Consider the following 22,076-nt stretch of genomic DNA (forward strand, 5'->3'; position numbering starts at 1 on the left):
GGAGCTTGTGAGAGACATGCCCAGTCTGGAATTTACTCAACTGGAAGTTTGTGAAGCTTATCAGAAAGGAAAGATGAAAAGATCAAGTCACAAGTCAAAATCTGTGAATTCCATAAGTGCACCTCTGCAACTTATTCACATGAACTTATTTGGGCCAGTAAATGTCTTGTCCATTTCAAGGAACAAATATGCCCTTGTCATGGTTGATGATTTTTCAAGATACACTTGGGTTGAGTTCATGTACTCTAAGGATGAAACTCCAAATATTATAATTGAGCACATCAAGAAAATTGAGAAGCAAGCTAAAGGAAAGGTTAGTGTGAAAAGATTGAAAAGTGATAATGGAACAAAATTCAGAAACTCAACATTAAGTGAATTCTGCAAAAGCAAAGGCATTGTTCAAGAATTTTCAGCAGCTAGAACACCTCAACAGAATGGAGTAGTTGAGAGGAAAAATAAAACATTGGTTGAAGCTACTAGAACTTTACAACAAGATGCTCAGTTGCCAACTAGTTTTTGGGAAGAGGCTGTTAATACTGCATGCTACACTCAAAACAGATATCTCATCAACAAAGCTCATGGCAAATCATCCTACTCAATCATGTCTAACAGGAAGCCTACAGTGAAGCATCTACATGTGTTTGGAAGCAAGTGTTACATTCTAAAAGACAACTCTGAATATGTGGGAAAATTTGACTCTAAAGTTTTTGAAGCAATTTTTCTGGGATATTCATTGGAAAGAACAACCTATAAAGTTTATGTGATTGATCAAAAGAAAATTATGGAAAGCACAGATGTGACTTTTGATGATGACAAGTGTCCAGGCTTGGAATGCCTTGATGAAAATGATGTTGAAGCCCTTGCATTTGGAAATCTAACCATTGATAGTGATTTTGATGAGGAAGATGAAGTTGTGACACAACAAGTGACAAATGAAGAAACCTCTGAACAAAATCATGGAAATGAATGCTCTCTTCAGACACCTGAATTTGATGGCACAAACTCAGGGGGAGAAGGAGAAAATGGAAATGACAGTCATGGTAATACTGAAGAAAATGATGAAGGCACTAGTCAACAGACACACACCAGAAAGTGGGATAGGAGTCATACAGTAGAAGCTATTATTGGTGATCCCTCAGCTGGTGTGAGAACTAGAAGTGCAACTGCTAATGAATGCCTACATGCATGTTTTCTATCTCAAGTAGAGCCCAAGAAAACTGAAGAAGCCCTAATGGATCCTGACTGGATATGTGCCATGCAGGAGGAGCTGGATCAGTTTGAGAGAAACAAAGTTTAGAAATTAGTTCCTGCACCAAAGAACAGAAGCATAATTGGAACTAAGTGGGTGTACAGGAACAAAATGGATGAAAATGGAATTGTTACTAGAAACAAAGCAAGGCTGGTTGTTAAAGGCTACTCACAAGAAGAGGGAATTGACTATGATGAGACTTTTGCTCCTGTTGCAAGACTAGAAGCAATAAGAATTTTTCTGGCATTTGCTGCACACTTAAATTTCAAGGTGTATCAAATGGATGTCAAGAGTGCTTTTCTCAATGGTGAACTAGAAGAAGAAGTTTATGTGTAACAGCCACCTGGCTTTGAAGATCCAGAATTTTCTAACTTTGTTTACAAATTACTTAAGGCTCTATATGGATTGAAACAGGCACCAAGAGCCTGGTATGACACACTGCCAGAATTTCTACTCAAATATGGTTTTACCAGAGGTACTATTGATAAGACTCTCTTCTACAAGAAGCATGGTGAATATATGATCCTAGTTCAAATCTATGTGGATGATATCATCTTTGGATTTACAAATGAAAAGCTTTGTCAAAGATTCTCTAGGCTAATGCAGAGTGAGTATGAAATGAGCATGATGGGAGAATTGAGTTACTTCCTTGGCCTTCAAGTTAGTCAAAGAAGTGATGGTATTTTCATCAGCCAAACCAAATATGTGAATGACTTATTGAAGAAATTTGGTATGGTGGATAGCTCACCAGCATCTACACCAATGTCTACTGCAACCAAGTTAGATGAAGACAAGAAAGGCAAGAGTGTGGATATTTCAAGCTATAGAGGGATGATTGGATCATTAATGTATTTGACTACTAGTAGACCAGACATCATGTTTGCTACTTGTCTATGTGCCAGATTTTAATCCAATCCAAAGGAATCACATTTGATGGTTGTCAAAAGGATTTTCAGATACTTAAAGGGAACTCCAAACTTGGGATTATGGTATCCTAAGGGAACTGGTTTTGAAGCTGTTGGATACACAGATGCAGATTTTGCTGGATGCAGGGTTGATAGGAAAAGTACTAGTGGAAGCTGTCAATTTCTTGGTCAAAGACTTGTGTCCTGGTATAGTAAGAAACAGCAATCTGTGTCAACTTCCACAGCTGAGGCTGAATATATAGCTGCTGGAAGTTGTTGTGCTCAGGTGCTTTGGATTAGAAATCAGCTAATGGACTATGGTCTAGTGTTACACAAAATTCCTATTATGTGTGACAATACTAGTGCCATATCTATAGTAGCTAATCCAATTAATCATTCTAGAACAAAGCACATTGATGTTAGGTACCATTTTATCAGGAAATATGCTGCAAATGGTACCATTGAGCTCATTTTTGTTCCAACAGAGAAACAATTACCTGACATTTTTACTAAACCTTTGGATGAAGCAACCTTCACTAGACTTGTGAGTGAAACTGGAATGCTCAATTCTTCATCCTAAGGCAAGAACTCAGCTAATATTTTGCAGCAGATTAATTTCTAATAAATCAACCCAGTTAGATTTAATTGGAAATTAACTGAAATATGAATTATAAATATTTCAGAATCTCCGTATATTTATTTTTCTTTAAAAACTCAAAAATTAACTTAGAATATTTTAAATTCTAAGTAAACTGCTTAGTTGTTAATTTACATCTTAAATGTGTAAAAATTAGCACAAGGCAAAAAAACAGTACTCAAAGGTATAGAGAACTGAGTTCTCGATAAGTCAAAATGACTTATCGACAAGTCATTTTGGAGTTCTCGAGTGAGTCCTCGATAAGTCTATTTACAGACTTCTCGAATGACTTCTCGATAAGCTCTATTATGACTTATCGATAAGACCATGTAGAGTTCTCTAATAGTGTTAATTCACAAAGTTCTCGACAAGGATATTTTGAGAATTATCAATAACTCAGAACTAAAATAATTTAATTCAATGAATTATTTTAGACAGATTCTTTTAGAAAATTTATTCTGATTTCAATTTGATTCAATTCAAATAAATTAGAAGTATTTCAGTCCTTTTTGGACAAACTGGGCATTTATCAGAGTTCTCGATAAGTCACTTGACTTCTCGAATGCATCTTTTTCATATTTAAAACTACTTCTCGATAAGTTTAATATCAAATGTTTATTTGACTTCTCGATAAGTATTTTACCTTTTTCTATAAATACCCAGACTTCTCCATTAATATTAACTTGGAATTTCTCAAAATTCTAAGTAAACTGAATATTTATTACGTCATATCTTCAGTATGTGAACTTAATAAATAACAGATCAAAAGAAGCAAAAAGTATGAAAATCTGAACAAATTTAATTCATAAATTCTGTTCATAAAAATACTTTTGACATACTTAGTCTCTAAATTTCTCTGACTTATTGACACATTTACATGCTTATATGATTTCCTCTGCTTACGTGGAAATATGTTAGTCCAATGTTAGTAGACTAGTACATTATTTGTGTTGCTTTGCGTATGCTGATAGTGATAATTTTATCTGATTGCTTGCTGATAGGGAGAGTTACTTTTTGTGTAGGGAGTACACGCTTATTTGCATGGGGAATAGTTACTCTTTAAAATAAACTAATATTCTTGAGTACTTGCATGAGGAATAGTCACTAGTCATTTCTAGCTGTCTAGTAGGCTTATGTGATTATTACTCCTATTATTCGGGCAACTCAAGAGTCTCTTGATTTCTATCTTTACTCCCTCTATAAATTAAAACGATTCACTCTTTATCACTCATCACTCTCCTACTCTCAACAAAAGCATCAAATTTCAAACTCACCTTCTGTTTATCTCTCTCTCTCTCTCTCTCATTCAAATGGATGCCCCCGTCTTCTACAGACTTGTTAGTGGAGCTTATCAACCGGTCCATCATTTGGATGATGATCTGGTGTACTTTGATCCTTTTGGACTTCGTGTCCGCCTCAAGGGGGTTGTTTACTGCTCCTTTGATATTCCACTTGAGGTCTTTTACGAACTCTCGTGGGATGATCAAATCGATATTCTTTTCTTTGAGATGGAAGCCTCCTTCGAGCAGTAGAGACGAGCCAGGGTGGCTGAACAGCAACGCCTTGCTGCTTTGGAGTTACAGGAGAGGATCATCTCTCTTGCACACTCCATGTCCAGGGCTTACCAGCGCAGGGCAAGGAGGTTGGAGGCTGAGAAGAAGAAGTCTAAATTAGAGTAGTTAGGATTATGATTTACTTGATGTAATCTGCATCTTAATGTACTCTGTGTTTAATATTAATGAAATTATCTTCTTCTTTATCAATTTGTTTTTGTTGCTTGATTGTTTATGTCATGATTGCCTTGTGTTTACAGATTAATTGATTATTAGTTTTCCTATCATAATGCTTGCAACTGCATGTCTCAATGGTTATGCCTAATCAATATGCTTGCAAATGCATGTCTCAATGGTTATGCCTAATCAATACAGATAAATATGTTCAATGCATTACAGGTTCAACACAATCCACTCAGACAATAACAGGAGATTCAAGTTTCAATCAACAGGTATTTGTGTTAAATTGCAGCTAAAACATTTCAAAACCAAACTGCGGTTTACCCAGGCACAGCAACACAAACACAAACTCAAACACAATCCCACTCAGGTAACTCTCAAAAGGAACCTGTTTTACAAAAGGACAAAATCCCCAAAATGTTCTTCAGTTGTTTTGATTGTTTGAGAAAAAGGAACTGGTATCACAAACATGGAAATTTATCAGCTTTTCATGAGTATCACTAATGCACCTTCATGTGCACAAACAGTCTTCACAGATTGAAAGGTTTGAGGGTAGTACTCCTGAGGGGGAGCAATCTAAATCCTCTCCAATTCAATTGGAGGTTCCTCAAGAAGGAACAACTCCCCTCATAACTCTAGCAGAAGCTGTCTCATCAGTCAAAGCTAGAAGAACAATTGCCTATGACAATGTCATAAGAAGGGCAATCTTATCACATTTATGTGACAGTGCTCTGCAAGGTGCACAAAGGTTTGAGGCTGGTGTAGATGACAGTAACCCAGTCAAATCCTCTCCAATTCCAATGGAGGTTCTCACTATAAGTGGAGGACAACACACTGTCATAACCACAGAGCAATCTGTGAGTCAAACTGTGACCCCAGTCATAGATGCTTATGCACTCATTTTTCTAGTGAAATGAGTATGATTAGCCCTATATGGTCTTCCTCTAATCATATGATCACATATTACCTCTTCTCAGCCACCTCTTATTTCTATAGGTCTAACAACATTTGAGCCTTTCATGTGAGGATAAGAGAAAAGATTGAGTGAAAAACAAAGAATAAGAGAGGCAGGATCCTTTCTGGCAAAAGGAGAGGTAGATGAATGTATGGATTTAGTAATCCTTCTGAGGGAACTCTGACTCTCAAAAGTCATGAGACTAGTACAGTGAGAATTGATGAGACTACTTATTCAAAAGAATAGAGAGCATAGGACTTTTATCACTAATAGACTTTTTCTGTAAATCTAAGTGAAGCTTTTTTTTTAAATAATCACCATGAATCTCAATGAAGCTTGGAGCTGAAGACAGTGTTCCAAATGGACATTGACAGCAGCTTGAACAATGTGCATTTAGCTGGATCTTTCTTCGTGGAGATAATGTCAAAAAGGGGGAGAATATATCTAAATGCCAAAACAGCTAATGGATGTTGAATAAATCTGAATACAACTCAACAAAAGAAGACCTGATAGGAAGACTGGTTTTGGTTTCTGCATTTAGTTAAAGTTTTGACATCATCAATCAGAACTTGTGCATAATTTCATAATGAACAAATTGGGGGAGATTGTAATATATAATAGATGATGTCAAAGAATTATGCCTCAGAAGAATGTCAAAGATTACTGGAGCTAATAATATCATCAACATCTATGATCTGAGTATATCAGAAGATCAGAAGAGTTGAAGGCAACAGGCAAGAGCAGAATATCAAAGGATGGAAGATTTCTAAATATAAAAGCTGGCTCTTTGTCAAGTTACAGGATAGGGATGTTAGCTAGATATCCTAAGCCAGATTTGCTGAAACTAATAGAGGCTCTAACTGACACCCCCATCCTAGAAGAATTGGAAATACTTGTGCAAATTAAGAACATAATTGAGAAAGAATCAGACAGCTCAGTCTTTACTTAATTATTGTAAACTGTCAAATATTCATTGTACAAGTATCAGCTTTTGTATTATCTTATTTTCATTCTTTAACTTGGGGTTAGTCTTGTTAACAGGCATGAATTTGTGATAAACAATCTTCTCACAAATTGGGGGAGATTGTTGTGCAAGACATGCCTGTATTATAACAAGACAAGGTCATACTGACAACCCTAAGACTAGTTGTATTGTAACCTTAATCTGTAATTCATACTTGTAACACTTAATGTCTGTAAAATGTAAATGGAGCAGACTGGAGCATTTTTCTCTAAACAGTGTCAAGCCTAAGAATTCTATCTGGAAGAAGATCAAGAAGATCATGCCTCAGAAGAATTATGAAGAAGCTTGGAGTTGAATAAATCTGTTTGGTGTAAAACATTCTAAGTCAAGATCTCTACAAGTCACATAATTAATGTTATAGAAAAATCATTCGAGAACTCCAGAATGACTTATCGAGAAGTCATTTAAGCTCCAGAGAGTACCAACGGATGAATAACATCTACCCGACGGATGAGCAATATCTACTCGATGGATGAGCAATGTCTACCCGACAGATGAACAATATCAACTCGACGGATGAGCAATGTCTACCCGACGGATAAGCAACATCCACCGGGTGTAGAGAACTCAGGAATTGCTATTGGAGATATCGATAAGTCAGATACCCATTCAAGAACTCAGAGATATCGACAAGTATACATTCATTAGATAACTCTGAGTTATCGATAAGCCAAAGTCAATTAGAGAAGTCTGAGTTATCGATAAATCAAAATTCACTAGAGAACTCTGAGTTGTCGATAAGTCAAGTTAATAATGAAGTTTCAGAGATATCGACAAGCCAACATGCCTATCGAGATGTTGAGTTCTCTACAGCTTAATTGGAGATCTCGAAGTGAAGAAATTTCTCTAAGTACAGAATTGCAGAACAGTTCAATATCCAAGGTTGCAAATCAACAAACAATTCACACAGCTGGATTGACAAGTCTACAAAAAGCAGCTTGAGAGATGTGCAAGATCAATGGCAAAGATTAACTGACAGGGGAGATTAAAGTAATCACGGGATGCTAATGATATGCTAAGCCAGAAATGGAAGATTTTCTTTTCAATAAATAGAAATGACAAGTGACAGTTTAGAAAAGCTAATAGCATGTTTATTATCCACTGTGTAAACCAGCAGTTAATTGAGTTATAAAGTTAACACTGGTCCTCTAGTTAAGTAGAACAATCAGAATAGAAAATTGTGTGTTCTCTCTCAAGAAAGAAGCTAAGTTCTAAAACAAGAACTTAGAGATTTTGTAGCAAAACACTGCTTGATTTTTAATATAAAATTAAGTGAGTTTTGAAGATCTTTGTTTTACATATTTGCACATTTATGTTTAACATCCATTCTACTAAATCATTAACAACTACCAACTGCTAAAGCCTAAGTCGATCGAAAATTAAACATTTAAGCCAAAACACATTCACCCCCCCTCTGTGTTGTATTCATATCTAACAGGTATGAAACAAGTTACAACTACTAACGGTCAATATAAAATTATTAAAAATCTTAATAAATAGCGAAAATCATAACTCCGGTTTGGAATTACACAAAACAACTCAAAGGTACTGAAAACAACGATCTTATTCAACATAATTTACTCCCAGCTATTATTTATGTGTGTCTGCTACCTGAGCTGATATAGAGATTCTAACAGTACGATGAGGACCACTATAGATATTCTTAAGAGCCGAGTATAAGCCTGACCATCTTCCTCATGCTTAACTGTCAGGGTTAGATAAATAACAGAGTGAGCTACAAAAGCTCAGCAAGTAACTAAATTAAACAAAAAAGTTAAATTATTTAACGAGTATTATATATACATATATACTTCACGTACACATACCAATTCAAATAATTATACAGGTAACACTTACCAAATAACATACCTGCACGTCAGTCTTATGTGAACACAATCCAAAAATATTTTAAGAAAATATTTATCTTGATAATACAGAGTAAGTATAGAAAATAATATTTAAATATAACTCAAGTTAATTGGAATCAATTACTATTTAAATAGATCCCTAGTCGATAAAATTAATCAGTTAACTCTTTTAACCAATCAATTAAATCAATTAAATATTATCAAAATATAATTTAAAACCAACTAAGTCAAGTCAATTTGAGTAAATAAATCATTTTCGAAAACAATTTAATATAATCAGATAAATTAATATAGAAGTGTGTTTCTTGTTTCTAATATTAAAATTACTTTATCATATCATTTTTTTAGAAAAATTGAGCAGCACTCCCCCTATTTTATTAGCTCCCAGTCGATCTCAAGTCGACACCAACAACAACACCAACAACAAACATCCACCTTAATCGATTAAAACCAACCATGTCCAATTTCAATTAAGCAATTTCATAAATGAATCACCGAGCATTTAACGGAATTGATATATACAACTTGGTTCCAATACTCACAAATTGGAACCTTTTATTCACAAAATTCAAGTTACAATTTTGAAAAATCGAGTTTAACATCAACACTATCATTACATAATTACGAAACACATAATCAGTAAATACCCATCAATTTCATCACATAATAAACTGAAAATTGATAAAACTCTAATATAATTAATAAAATCGATGTTTTTAATATAATAAGACTCAGTTTTAACATCATCATCCACCGCCGGCTCGCCGGAGCTTATCGCCGGCGGTGGCAAAGTTCCGGTGGTGCCCGTTAATCGGGTTTCCAACCGAAACTTCACTGATTCGCTTATACACATACATCATTCACTCGTTTTTGTCAAAAATCAAAGCAAATCAGAAAATCTGAACCCGATCCGAAATGAGTTCGTCACAAAATCGATCGATACATACAACCATATATGTATATAAGACCAAATCGGCGTATATGAGAAACAACGAAGCAAGAATCGAAATGAATCAAGAACTCTAAACCCGACCCGAAATGGGGGGTTCAAAATTGATGTATATACATAGAACTATACTTACATGCACTTCAGTATATTGATTAGAAAAGTAAGAGGAGTAGAACCCCGGTTTCCGATTTAGAATCGGCCGAAAAATTGAAAAAAGAATGAGGGGAGAGATAGTCTAAAGAGAGAGAGAAGAAGCGCGAGAGAGAGAGATGATACTTGGGTCGACAAAATGAGAAGAAAAGGCTTGGTCTGATTTCAACACAGCCATGGGTATTTTAGGAATTTTTCTGTTAAACAAATTTCTATATTGAAGTCATTTTATGCTTGAGAAATTCCTAAAATCGTACTTATTAAATAGAAAACTGGAGATTAACAATCCAGAATTATTGAAATTATATTTTTAACATGTAGATAATTAAATTAACTTTCTCCCCATATTTTTAAAATAATTTTTGAGTGTATATATTATTTTATACGAATTTTACAAGCTAAAATCATTTAAATATACCAAATCACCAAAATAAATTCATCCATCATTTTTATAAAGTCTCTGGGGTATTCTAGAGATAATATAACAAATCTCATTATTTTATATAATTTTAATTATTTTATAGGAAAATTTAAAAGCTCATATACTCCTATTTTCACATAATAAAATGTTTAAAATTGTTTAAAAATGCATCGACCATATTGTCCCACACGTACAAGCCATGTATCACGTAATCCCACATTCCTCAATAGAAGCTTCATACTTCCATTAATTTCCATATTAAATCTTAATATTCTCACTTTTCCATTCTCGGTATATATACAAAAATCCGATATCTTTATCGGTCACATCTTCGCTTTATTCATTTAATCATATCAACACATACGGGTCACTTAATTGTGTACTCATATATATATACATATTTATTTATTTATTTTATTATTATTTTTTTTCATACTAAATCACACATTGATATATAATATTTGAGAATACAAGTTACGAAATCCCTGAATATTACATCTTTCTCCCCTTAAAAGGATTCGGTCCCCAGAATCACACCTTAGTAAATAAATGAGGATATTTATCAAGAATTTCGCTTTCAAGCTCCCACATTGCCTCCTCAATGCTGGGATTCTTCTATAAAACTTTTACTAATGACACTATCTTATTTCTAAGCGCCCTCTCTTTCCGGTCTAGTATTTCTACCGGTTGCTCTACATAAGACAGATCTGGCTGAATCTCTAAAGGTTCATACTCTATCACATGACTTGAATCTGGGTTGTACTTTTTAAGCATAGATACATGAAAGACGTTATGAATGTGCTGCATCTGCGGCGGCAGAGCCAACTCATGCGCAACCATTCCAACTCTATTTAATATCTCAAAAGGTCTGATGTATCTTGGATTCAGCTTTCCTTTCTTTCCGAATCTGGACAATCCTTTCCATGGAGACACTTTTACCAATGCCTTCTCTCTCCAGGCTCGAATTTCATATCTCTTCAGTTTCGTTTAGCATATTTTCTTTGTCGATCTTGAGCGGCGATCAATCTTTTACGAAACAGTTCCACATTTTCTATGGTTTGTTGAATCAATTCTGGACCTGAAAGTTTACGTTCACCAACTTCGTCCCAAAATACAGGAGATCTGCACTTTCTCCCATAGAGGGCTTCATATGGAGGCATGCCAATGCTTGCGTGGTAACTGTTATTTTAAGATAATTCCACCAGAGGCAAATGTTCATCCCAACTTCCTTTGAAATCTAACGCACAGACTCTTAACATGTCTTCAATTGTCTGGATAGTTCTTTCACTTTGCCCATCTGTTTGTGGATGATAAGTAGTACTCATATTCAACTTTGTTCCCAAATGCTCTTGGAATTGTCGCCAAAATCTTGAATTAAATCTGGGGTCTCTATCCGACACAATATATACCGGTACCCCATGCCGCATAACGATCTAATTCAAATATAACTTAATAAGTTTATCTAACGAAAATCTTTCGTTGATTGGTAGAAAATGTGCCGATTTGGTCAATCGATCAATAATTACCCAGATAGCGTCGTGATTCACTCTAGTTCTGGGTAGTCCCACCATAAAATCCATAGTTATATGCTCCTATTTCCACTCAGGAATCTCCAATGGTTGAAGAATTCAATTTGGTTTTTGATGTTCTACTTTGACTCTTTGACATGTATAACATTTACTTACCCATTCTGCGATCTCTTTCTTCATGTTTGGCCATCAGAAGTTTTCCTTTAAATTCCTATACATTTTGGTACTCCTGGGATGGATGGAATACCTTAAATTATGAGCTTCGTGTAAAATTTCGTGCTTCAATTCTGTGACATTAGGAATCCAAATACGAGAAGAAAATCTCAATATGCCTTCACTATCCTTTTAACTATTTATCTCTTCTCCGGTCAATTTATCACTTTCTTGAATCATCACCTGCTCTTGACATCGCCGAATCTTTTCTAACAACTCAGGCTGAAACGTCATTACATATATTACACTACCTTTTGGCTCAGGGAATCGCACTTCAATTTCTAACTTTTCAAATTCTTTTATTAACTCTTCTGATGATGTTAACGTATTTAATCTTTCCTTTCGACTAAGGGCATCTGCCACGACGTTCGCCTTTCCAGGATGATAATTTATCGTACAATCATAATCCTTGATCAATTTCATCCATCGTCTTTGTCTCATGTTCAGCTCCTTTTGGGTAAAGATATACTTCAAGTTTTTATGATCCATATAGATTTTTCACTTTTCTCCATATAAATAATGTCTCCAAATCTTAAGTGCAAATACGATTGCTGCTAACTCCAGGTCATGAGTTGGATATTTCTGCTCGTGAGGCTTCAATTGCCGAGAAGCATAAGCAATCACTTTTCCATGCTGCATTAACACACATCCTAGTCCTTTGTGAGACGCATCACTGTATATCACAAAATCACCTCCTTCATCCGGTAGAGCTAACACGGGTGCTGAAACTAACCTCTTCTTCGGTTCTTGGAAACTCTCTTCACACTTGCCTGTCCATATGAATTCTTCATTCTTTCTGGTCAATGTTGTCAACGGAACCGCTATCTTTGAAAAGTCTTGTACAAATCTTCGATAGTAGCCAGCTAGTCCCAGAAAACTTCTAACTTCTGTTGGCGTCCTAGGCCTTTCCCAATTCATTACTGCTTTGATCTTTGCAGGATCCACTTTGATGCCTTCACTGCTTACCACGTGCCCAAGAAATTGAACTTTCTTTAGCCAAAACTCGCACTTAGAGAATTTAGCATATAACTTCTGTTTCCTTAAAATTCCCAAAGCTATCCTCAAATGCTCAGCATGTTCAGCTTCCATTTTAGAATAAATCAAAATATCATCGATAAACACGATCAAGAACTTATCCAAATATTTCTTGAAAACTCTATTCATCAAATCCATGAATGCGGCAGGTGCATTGGTCAGCCCAAAAGCCATCACTAAAACTTCATAATGCCCATATCTCGTACGAAACGCCGTTTTAGGTATATCTTCCACTTTGATCTTCAACTGGTGATAACCCGATATTAGGTCAATCTAAGAGAAACATGCCGCCCCCTTTAATTGGTCGAACAAATCGTCGATCCGTGGTAATAGATATTTATTTTTAATGGCCAGCTTATTAAGTTCACGATAGTCGATACACAGCCTTATGCTTCCATCCTTTTTCTTGACGAATAAAACCGGTGTGCCCCATGGAGATACGCTTGGTCGAATCACCCCTTTGTCCAATAATTCATGCAATTGCGTAGTTAACTCTTTCATTTCTACAGGTGCCATCCGATAAGGAGCTTTCGATACTGGTTCAATGCCGGGTGCCAAATCAATCGCAAATTCTATCTCTCAATTTGGTGGCAATCCCGGTAATTCGTCTGGGAAAACATCGAGAAACTCATTAACAATCGGAATTTCCTCTATCTTAGGTGGTTCTTTACTAGAATCCACTACATGTGCTAAATAGGCCATGCATCCTTGTCTTAATAATCGTTTTGCTTGAATCATCGCTAGAAACTTATTCTCTTGTTTCCGCCCCTGAAAGATGACTTCCTTATCGTCCTTGGACTTCAACCTCACTTTCTTGATTTTACACTCAATCTAAGCATCATGGTCTGCTAGCCAATCTATTCCTAGGATGATGTCAAATTATCCTAGTTTGAATGGTATCAAGTTCGCGAAGAAATGACGACCTCCTATCTCAATATCACAACTAGGACAAATTCGATCGATAGAGACTCTATCTTGATTAGCCACTTCTATAACCAAGTTGGGCTCTAAAGGTTGAGTAGCACAATTCAATTTATCAACAAAATTCTTGGATATAAAAGACTTGGTAGCTCCTGAATCCACTAATACTTTTGCATCTAAAGAGTTCACGATAAGCGTACCTGCGATCACATCTGAGTCCTGAACAACATCCTTCATCATCATGTTAAAAGTTTGAGCCTTTGGTTGCACTTGAGGTGCTGGTGGTGGTGGTCCAATTATCCTGAGAACATTTGCTTGTTGAACAGGTTCCTTACAATCTCTAGCCATATGTCCCAACTTGCCACATTTAAAACATGTCACACCTTTCATGTCCGAAGAACTGGTGCATCTGAAGAATAATGGCCCTTCTTGTTACACTTGAAGCATGTGATGTTAGGCTTGTTACAGATTCCAGAATGCTTCTTCCCACACGTCTTACATTCTGGGGCGGGGGGTCTATTGCCTTTTTGTTGCTGATTCTGAGTGGAGAAACGGTTACCCTGTCCAACATTTCCGTGTTTGAACCCTTGGAATCCCTTATTTTTTGGGTTGTCAGAACCCTTCTTGAACTTTCCCTTCGACTTTCCACTTCCTTGTCCTTGACTTTTTTCAGAACCCTGAAATTTTATTTTCTTGTTATCATTCTCCCTCTTTCACATTTCACTTTCACCTTGTATAATCATAGCCTTCTGAACCACTGTAACATATGTCTGGAGTTCGAGAACTGCCACCTGTCTACGTATCCATGATTTAAGTCCTTGTTGGAATCATTTTGCCTTCTTACGTTCTGTATTCACATATTCTGGCACAAACCTTGCCAGTTCTGAAAATTTCGCTTCGTACTCTGCTACAGTCATACCTTCTTGCTTCAGTTCTAAGAACGAAACTTCCAATTGATCCTGTAAATATTAAGGTAGATACTTTTCTAGAAATAGTTCAGTAAACCTTTTCCACGTGATTACACCATCTTCTTCTAAAGCCTTGGTGGACTCCCACCAGAAATTTGCCTCATCTTTCAGATAAAAACTTGCATATTCAGACTTCTTATTTTCACCAACCTCTACCAAAGCAAAGGCTTTTTCTATCTCTTTTATCCAAGACTCCGCCTTAAATTGGATTTGTTGTTCCCGTAAATTTTGGTGGATGAAGGGAATGGAAGGCTTTAAAGCTTCCGACTCGAGGAGCTTAGGGCTGCTGGTGTAAAGCAGCGGTTTACAGCTGAAGAAGATGGAAAATCTGAGTCATTGTAGGATTCTCTTGATTCTGACTTTGGGTCTGGTTACCCTCATCTGGGTTCGTTGATGTAGTTGACATCTTCTTATAATGAATAGACAAGCAACTTATTAAGCAAAATGCTAGCATGACAATATATCACAACATAATATCTCATAAACTTTTTAGCATCCATTATTTAAAATGATTAGCACATGCAGCCTTATTGCTACATAAGTTGCTCGTCATATAGTTGAGATCGTAGGGTAAGAGTTCAGGGGGTCATTGTGAAGCATAAGTATTATTCAAAACAATATGTAAACATGTAGGAAGGGAACAGTAAGGTGCAATAATGTTATGAGAAAGAAATACGCATACGAATAAAATGATAGTCAAGGTTTCAAGATTAAGATCGGAATAATAGATAAGGAAAAATGTTAACATAGCCATATGATCAAATAAGGGAAAGAATTTTGGGAATATATCCCCTTAAGTACCACCAGGTGCAAACTAACTACTACCATAAATAAAATAAATCTTAACCAACTAAGGTCATCCTATTGACTCGGCATCCACCAAGTCTTTCCCATCTTAATAATACCAAGATAAAATAACTACATGTCATAATTTCACCCACCTGCATAGCCCCAGCGTAAACTTCATCAGATCACTGGCGGTCCAGACTTTTTATCAATACATTCGACATGCATCTTTTCCGCCTAGAGACTTTATAAGTCCCGGTCATCGCATAACTAATCGGCGAATCCTCATCCAAATATTATCGGGATTACCCAATTACACCTTAAACTTGTAAACTTACCTAATCATGACTATATTCGATAGTCTCAACTAAACTCTATATGAGTTGGAGATGCGCACTTAACTTTAGCGGTCTCCCTAAAATAGTCTTAACTTGTTTCAGGGACCAAAACCTGGCTCTGATACCTGTGACGACTGAGAATTTTGCAACTTAATCAAGTAAATAAAGTGTGTTATGTGATGTGATTATAATTATGTGATTAAGTGTTGATTAATTATCGTTACTGTATGTTAGAGTATAGGAGCGTAAATAAAAATGTTCCAATTTAAAGAGTCAGCTTAGAAGTTAAGCTGTGGTGTCGGGCCGTCAGGTAGAATAGAACCCATCCTAATAATGAATTAAAGAATATAAAATGTGAATTATGTGTGATTGAATGAAATGAATGAGTAAATAAAGTATTTCGTCCTAAGTGACGTGTTGATTGGAAAAGATAATGAGAAGCGTAATCGAAACGCTGAGCATCGGGCCGTCAGGCTGAACGTGACCCGGTACGCGTAGAAAAGGATAAAGATTAAAGAAGAATAAATTCTATGATCAGACCTGAGTCGTTATGTGATTATATATGTGAGATTGTTGTCTGTGTACATGACTATGTGTTCTGTGTGAATTATGTGTGATTGAATGAAATGAATGAGTAAATAAAGTATTTCGTCCTAAGTGACGTGTTGATTGGAAAAGATAATGAGAAGCGTAATCGAAACGTCGTAATCGAAACGTTGAGCGTCGGGCCGTCAGGCTGAACGTGACCCGGTACGCGTAGAAAAGGATAAAGATTAAAGAAGGATAAATTCTATGATCAGACCTGAGTCGTTATGTGATTATATATGTGAGATTGTTGTCTGTGTGCATGACTATGTGTTCTGTGACATTTTTATGAATTTTTAAGGGATTATGTGATTTAAATAAAGGTTTAATTAACCTTCGCGCATTTTTATAAAATCATCCGAGTAAGATAAAAACATGGGATTTGTTTTGTTATCTTCATAGAGGTCCTAGAGACTTTTTAAAAATGATGAGTTGATCTATTTAGTGGTCTTTGCATTTTTAAATTGATTTTATGTGGAAAATGTTATTATTAAGGCGAGATTGTGAAATTCATATAAAATCAACCGTACACTCAAAATCTTATGATGAGTAATGGTTGGAAAGCTAATTTCGAGGCCTACGTATTAAAATTGTCATTTTCAATAATTCTCGACTTCCCGAAAGAGATATATTTTATATTTAATTCTTGTTACATTTGAGTAAAAAGGAAGGAACAAATAAGAATAAAAGGGGAATTAGTAATCTACTAAAATACCCTTGATTTTGATTGAGTATAAAACTCATTCTTTCCCCCTTTTTTTCTTTCTTTTTCCCGAGCACATCAATCTCTCTTCTCTCTTTCTTTCTCACTCTCTCTTTCTCTCTCTCGGCTACTCTCTCTCTCTCGGTTCTTCTTCTTTTCTCTTGGTAAACCACTTGTTTCTTTGATAACTCTCACCAATCCTTCTCAAAATATCTTGTTAAACATACATAAGTGGTTATTGGAGTGTGCATGTGTGAATATCAGGTTGTATGCAAGCTCGAAGTGTGTGTGTGTGTGTTCATGCTTGATGCGTGTGTACGTGTGTGTATATGGTCTAATATGTGCTTAAGGAGGTGATTTTATGATTGAAAAATGATTTTCAAAGCCAAGTGAGTCTTGCATGTGCCTTGTGTATACATAAATCGGAGGTTTCAAGGTTGGAAACCCCAATATGGGGCACCACCGAGAAACCACCGCCACCGGTGATGAATTCCGGTGAACCGGTGGTGAGTTGTGATGTGAAAAACTGAACTCTAATACCATAAAATTTGATTTTTATGTTTGCATGCTTGGATCGTTGAAATTTCAAAAAGGGTTTTGGATTTCTAAAAGTTAAATTGATAAGTGTTTATTAGAAATAAGTGATGAATTGATTATGGGTTGATTTGTGATTGAAGGATTAAGAGAAATCTTTTGCATGTGTTGTATTCTTGAAAAACCCGAATGGTTTTGATCCTTGGAGTGATTAATTTGATTTTTCTTGTTGAATAAAATAATTAGGGATTGTTGTTATAAGGGTTAATGGATTAAAAGGAGTGAAATTATTGTTGCATGCTAAGTTTTGGTCCGAGTTTTGTACTAATGAAAAGGGAGTTAAAATTTTGTAACTTGATTCTTGGTTAATTAGCTAGTCTCGAGATTTGCATGTTGATTTGCAAGAAGAATTAGTGATGCATGTTAAAGTATAGCCTTGCATGTAAATGTCAAGTTAAAAATAAGCTAAAAAGGATGAGTGTTTGAATAATCTCAAGTTGTTAAGAAAATCTAATGCTTGCATGTCAATGTTCGACCCTTGAATTGTGTTTTGTGGATATAGCCAAATAGAATATAGGAATAAAAGGAATTGATTTGATGCTAAGTCAATGCACGAGTAATTTTAGAGATTATGTGATTTATATGATTGTTTGGGTTTGAATTTTGATGTTAAAAGAGAAGAAAATGATTCTTTTTAAAGATTTTTGATTATGTTATATGTTTATGTGAGCTAAGGTGGAGATTGATTGATTTTGAAAACCATAAGTGATACTTATGGTCGCAAAGATTTAATCGTAAATAAATCATGTACTCGTAAGAATTATATTAGTGTGATTTGAGAAAATAAGGATAAGCAAGTACGCTTTGATTGTTAAGTATATAGAAAGATATAAAAGTTACGAGAAAGGGATATGCTATATGCTATGTGCTATGTGCTTATGTGTATAAGCTATAATCGTATACTCAAGTCAAGGATATAATCGAGTTATCGTATTGAGTGATCGTTCCGGGAACGAGAGTTGAGAATCTGATTAAGGTTTTGGTTTTGGATTGTAGATTCGGAGCATGAGGGCATTCAGGCTAGGAAAGCAAAGGATATACTAGGTGGCAGTAGTTCAACCTTCAGGAAAACAAATTCAGGCAAGTAACTCTGATTACTTGTGTAAATGGTTGTAAAGAGAATATTGTTCATACCATGTAGAGTATTGAACTGTTTAATTATGAAACCTTGATATTGATTTGAGATACCCTGCCTTTGTTCTTGATAAACAGTTATTGATAAGCTTAATGATTCAACTCTTTGATAATCTGTTCTTTCTGTTCAAGTTATTTATTAAGCCATGGATTATATTGAACCCTCTGATTATCCTTATTAACCCTGTTTAATGATACCCTGTTCTCCTGATCACCCTATTGATCCCTAAACAGATGTTTATCCTTTTAACTTAAGTGCCTTGTTATCCTTGATACAAAATCCTTATGAATTGTGCCTTGTTTATCTTTGAATCACTCCCTGAACTTTGTTTCCTTAAAATCTGAATTAAGAATGAGTTTTGACTTGAAAGAGTCCGAATGATTTCAAATGCTTGGTAATGATAAAATGAATTTTAGAAAACCTATTTGTTTTTCCAACTCAAGGTTTTCCTAATGAATTCCTGATGGATTGGATTGGGACGTAAGAGGCTAGTGGGACTAGTCCAGTCATGGTAAGAGGCTAGCGGGGCTAGTCCAACTTAAGGCTGCAATTATGCCGATTGGTACCTTAAAGACCGGATGGAGGTCGGTACGGGCTGATCACCCGTATTAATATGAAATGGAAAGATAAAGTGATCCAATCAAGGGTTCTAAGTGATTATTTAAAAAGGGGAACTGAAACTTTCTGTTCAGTAAATTTATTTTTGAAAAATGAAAAGGGTTTATATTGCTTTAAAAAGAGTTGATTATGTTAATGTGAAGCTTAAAGCTCGAGAACCCTGATTCTTAAATCTGTTGATCATATGATTGATTCCATATATTGAAATACTGTTGCTTTCCTCTATTGAAAGATCTATTCTGATCCTTTATTGATTTGTGATGAATGTCGGCTTTCGACTTACATTGAGCCTTGTTCCTTAAAAGCTCCATATTGTTCCTTCAAAAACCTTTCCTTAACCCAAAAGCTGGAAATCTGCCAGCTAGATCAAATAAAGTAAAATGCCCTGAGTTTGGTAAAGCATATTGAGAATTGATATTGTAGAACTGCTATATAGTTGCTTGCTGAGTTTTATACTCATATGTTTTGTTTTAATCTAACCATGGCATTTAAGCAAGAAGATGGCCAGGCTTAGGCGCACTGCTCGTAAGAGCGTACCTGGTGGTCCCTCCCGTGTTGAGGGCTTCCAGTTGTCTGAGCAGGTAGTGGTATTTTTGAGTGAGCACGCGCCTAGAAGGAAAAGTTTAATGATACAATGTGTTATCTGTCGGTTCCCAGCCGGAATCGATATTGTTTATTTAATAATATTTTGGGTTTGTAAGCTATATTTTATGATTGGTAGTTGTAATCTTGTCTCATACTTTATCCTGTTGATCCTGTTAGTAGTTAATTGGGGTTTATGCATATTTAATTATTAGACTAGAGGTGTGTGAGTCCTCATTTCCTAACCCCGAGATTGAGGGCGTCACAAGTTGGTATCAGAGCTACAGGATCTAGTCCCTGAGACAAGTTAGGATTAAAAAAAAGGGATATTCTGGGAATATATCTATATCGCGAGATAGTTCGACTCATATAGAGTTGAGTTAGACTATTAGGTATAGTCTAAGGAAAGTGTTTATTGGTGAAGTAGAAACTAGAGTTAGGGTGTTTAACCCTAACATTGTTTCTTGGTTGCTATTTTGTGTTTTCTCTCAGGATCCTAGTAGTGGTAGTGACTCAGACTCGGAGATTAGTTTGACTGGTACCCCTGTGGACCTCATTCCACCCTCTCCAGAGGAGCCTGTGTATGTTAGTTCAGACCCAGAGGAGGACCCTTCTGAGAGTAGTGAGATCCCTATGCAGATTTCACCCTTGTGGCCAGATTCAGAGACCCCTGCCCCTGAGCCAGAGTTCGAGATGACTAAGACTGTACCTGTCAGTGTTGGTGGCAAGTTAGCCCAGGATCGAGACTTTGTGTACTCCCGCATTCTTGAGTTGGGAGCTTTGGTGGAGAGGCTAACCAGAGAGTCTAGGTAGAGTGCTTCAGTTATGGATGATGAGTGGCGAGTTCGGGTGAAGATGGTGGAGCAGGTTGCTAGGAGGAGATTGGATGAGGGACCATCCACTAGTGACGCTGATGCTGAGGCCCGGAGACTGTATAAGATCATTCGCTGGATATTGGTTGTGTTGAGAGAGATTCTAGACGATTAGACGGGACTATTGGTTGAGCCCGTAGATTGTTGTTTTTCAGCGCTGGTAGGCTTTGGGATACTTGGTCAGATGCCGGGATCCCTTTTCATTTATCTTGTTGTATTTCAGATCTGTGTAGTAGTAGTAGTTGGAAGTTAGGGGTAGATAGGGGGATGTTTTCCAGTTTTTCCTCTGTTTAACCCTGCTATTTATTGTACCTTGATTCAGAACCTGTGATATCTAGAATTATCTTTATGTACCCTTGTTTAAATAAATCTATTGTCTTGCTTTCCTTTGTGCACCTTAAATATCTCATAAACCGTTCTCAATATTATGTTTCTACACAACCATGTTTTCGTATAACCATGTTTAAAGATCATAAAACCCTGTTCTGTGCCATGATAAAACAACACTGATATGAGAATTATGTAGTAATAGGATTGCATGTGCAAATTGGGTAAAACTTAAAACCCACAAAAGAGATTTTATGGAAACTATTGTTATGCTATGCTATCATATTGCTAAATAATTGCTCAATCAGGTTTGTAAGAAATGGCCAACTCACCATATCACCAAGAAGAAGAAATTCCCACCCAAGACCCAGAAGTAAACCCAGAAACCACCATGATGAGCAGACTTGCTCAGCTTTTGCAACAACCTGCAGTCCCTAAAGTTGGAAACTTTAAGCACTTTCAATCTATTCATCCCCCAGAGTTCTTAGGTTTGCCAGACCCGATTAAAGCTCAGTCTTGGTTAAGAGAAATGGAAAAAGCTTTTGAGTTAGCAGAAGTTAAGGACGATAAGAAAGCTCAGTATGCAAGTTATTACCTGAAAGATGAAGCAAGTTTCTGGTGGGAGTCTTCAAATGAGTTGTTGGAAGGCAAAGACTTATCTCTGGAGAAGTTTACCGAGACGTTTCTGGAGAAGTATTTGCCAAGCTATATGCAAGATCAGTTGGAAATGAAATTTCTGGACCTTAGACAAGAGGATATGTCAGTCGCGGAATATGAAGTGAAGTTTTCAGAATTGTCTAGATTCGTACCTGAGTACGTGAATATATAGGCGAAGAAGGCTAAGAGGTTCCAACAGGGACTTAAGCCGTGAATTAGGAGTCAAATAGCAATATTGGAGATCAAGAATTATGCTGCTTTGGTTCAAAAAGCAATGATAGTGGAAGGTGAGCGAGAAGATGCAAGAAGAGAAAACGAAGGA

At 36.1% G+C, this 22,076-nt stretch overlaps 1 protein-coding gene across 1 annotated transcript; it reads right to left on the bottom strand.

Moving 5' to 3' along the window:
- Window positions 1-13,547: 13,547 nt before the first annotated feature.
- Window positions 13,548-13,979, bottom strand: LOC141685480 (uncharacterized). Its single transcript, XM_074490579.1, has one exon. It carries the CDS (start codon window positions 13,977-13,979, stop codon window positions 13,548-13,550), a length of 432 nt encoding a protein of 143 aa, XP_074346680.1.
- Window positions 13,980-22,076: the final 8,097 nt, after the last annotated feature.

This window comes from Apium graveolens, chromosome 2 (assembly GCF_009905375.1).
Source record: "Apium graveolens cultivar Ventura chromosome 2, ASM990537v1, whole genome shotgun sequence".
In the NCBI taxonomy this organism is placed as follows: Eukaryota; Viridiplantae; Streptophyta; class Magnoliopsida; order Apiales; family Apiaceae; genus Apium; species Apium graveolens.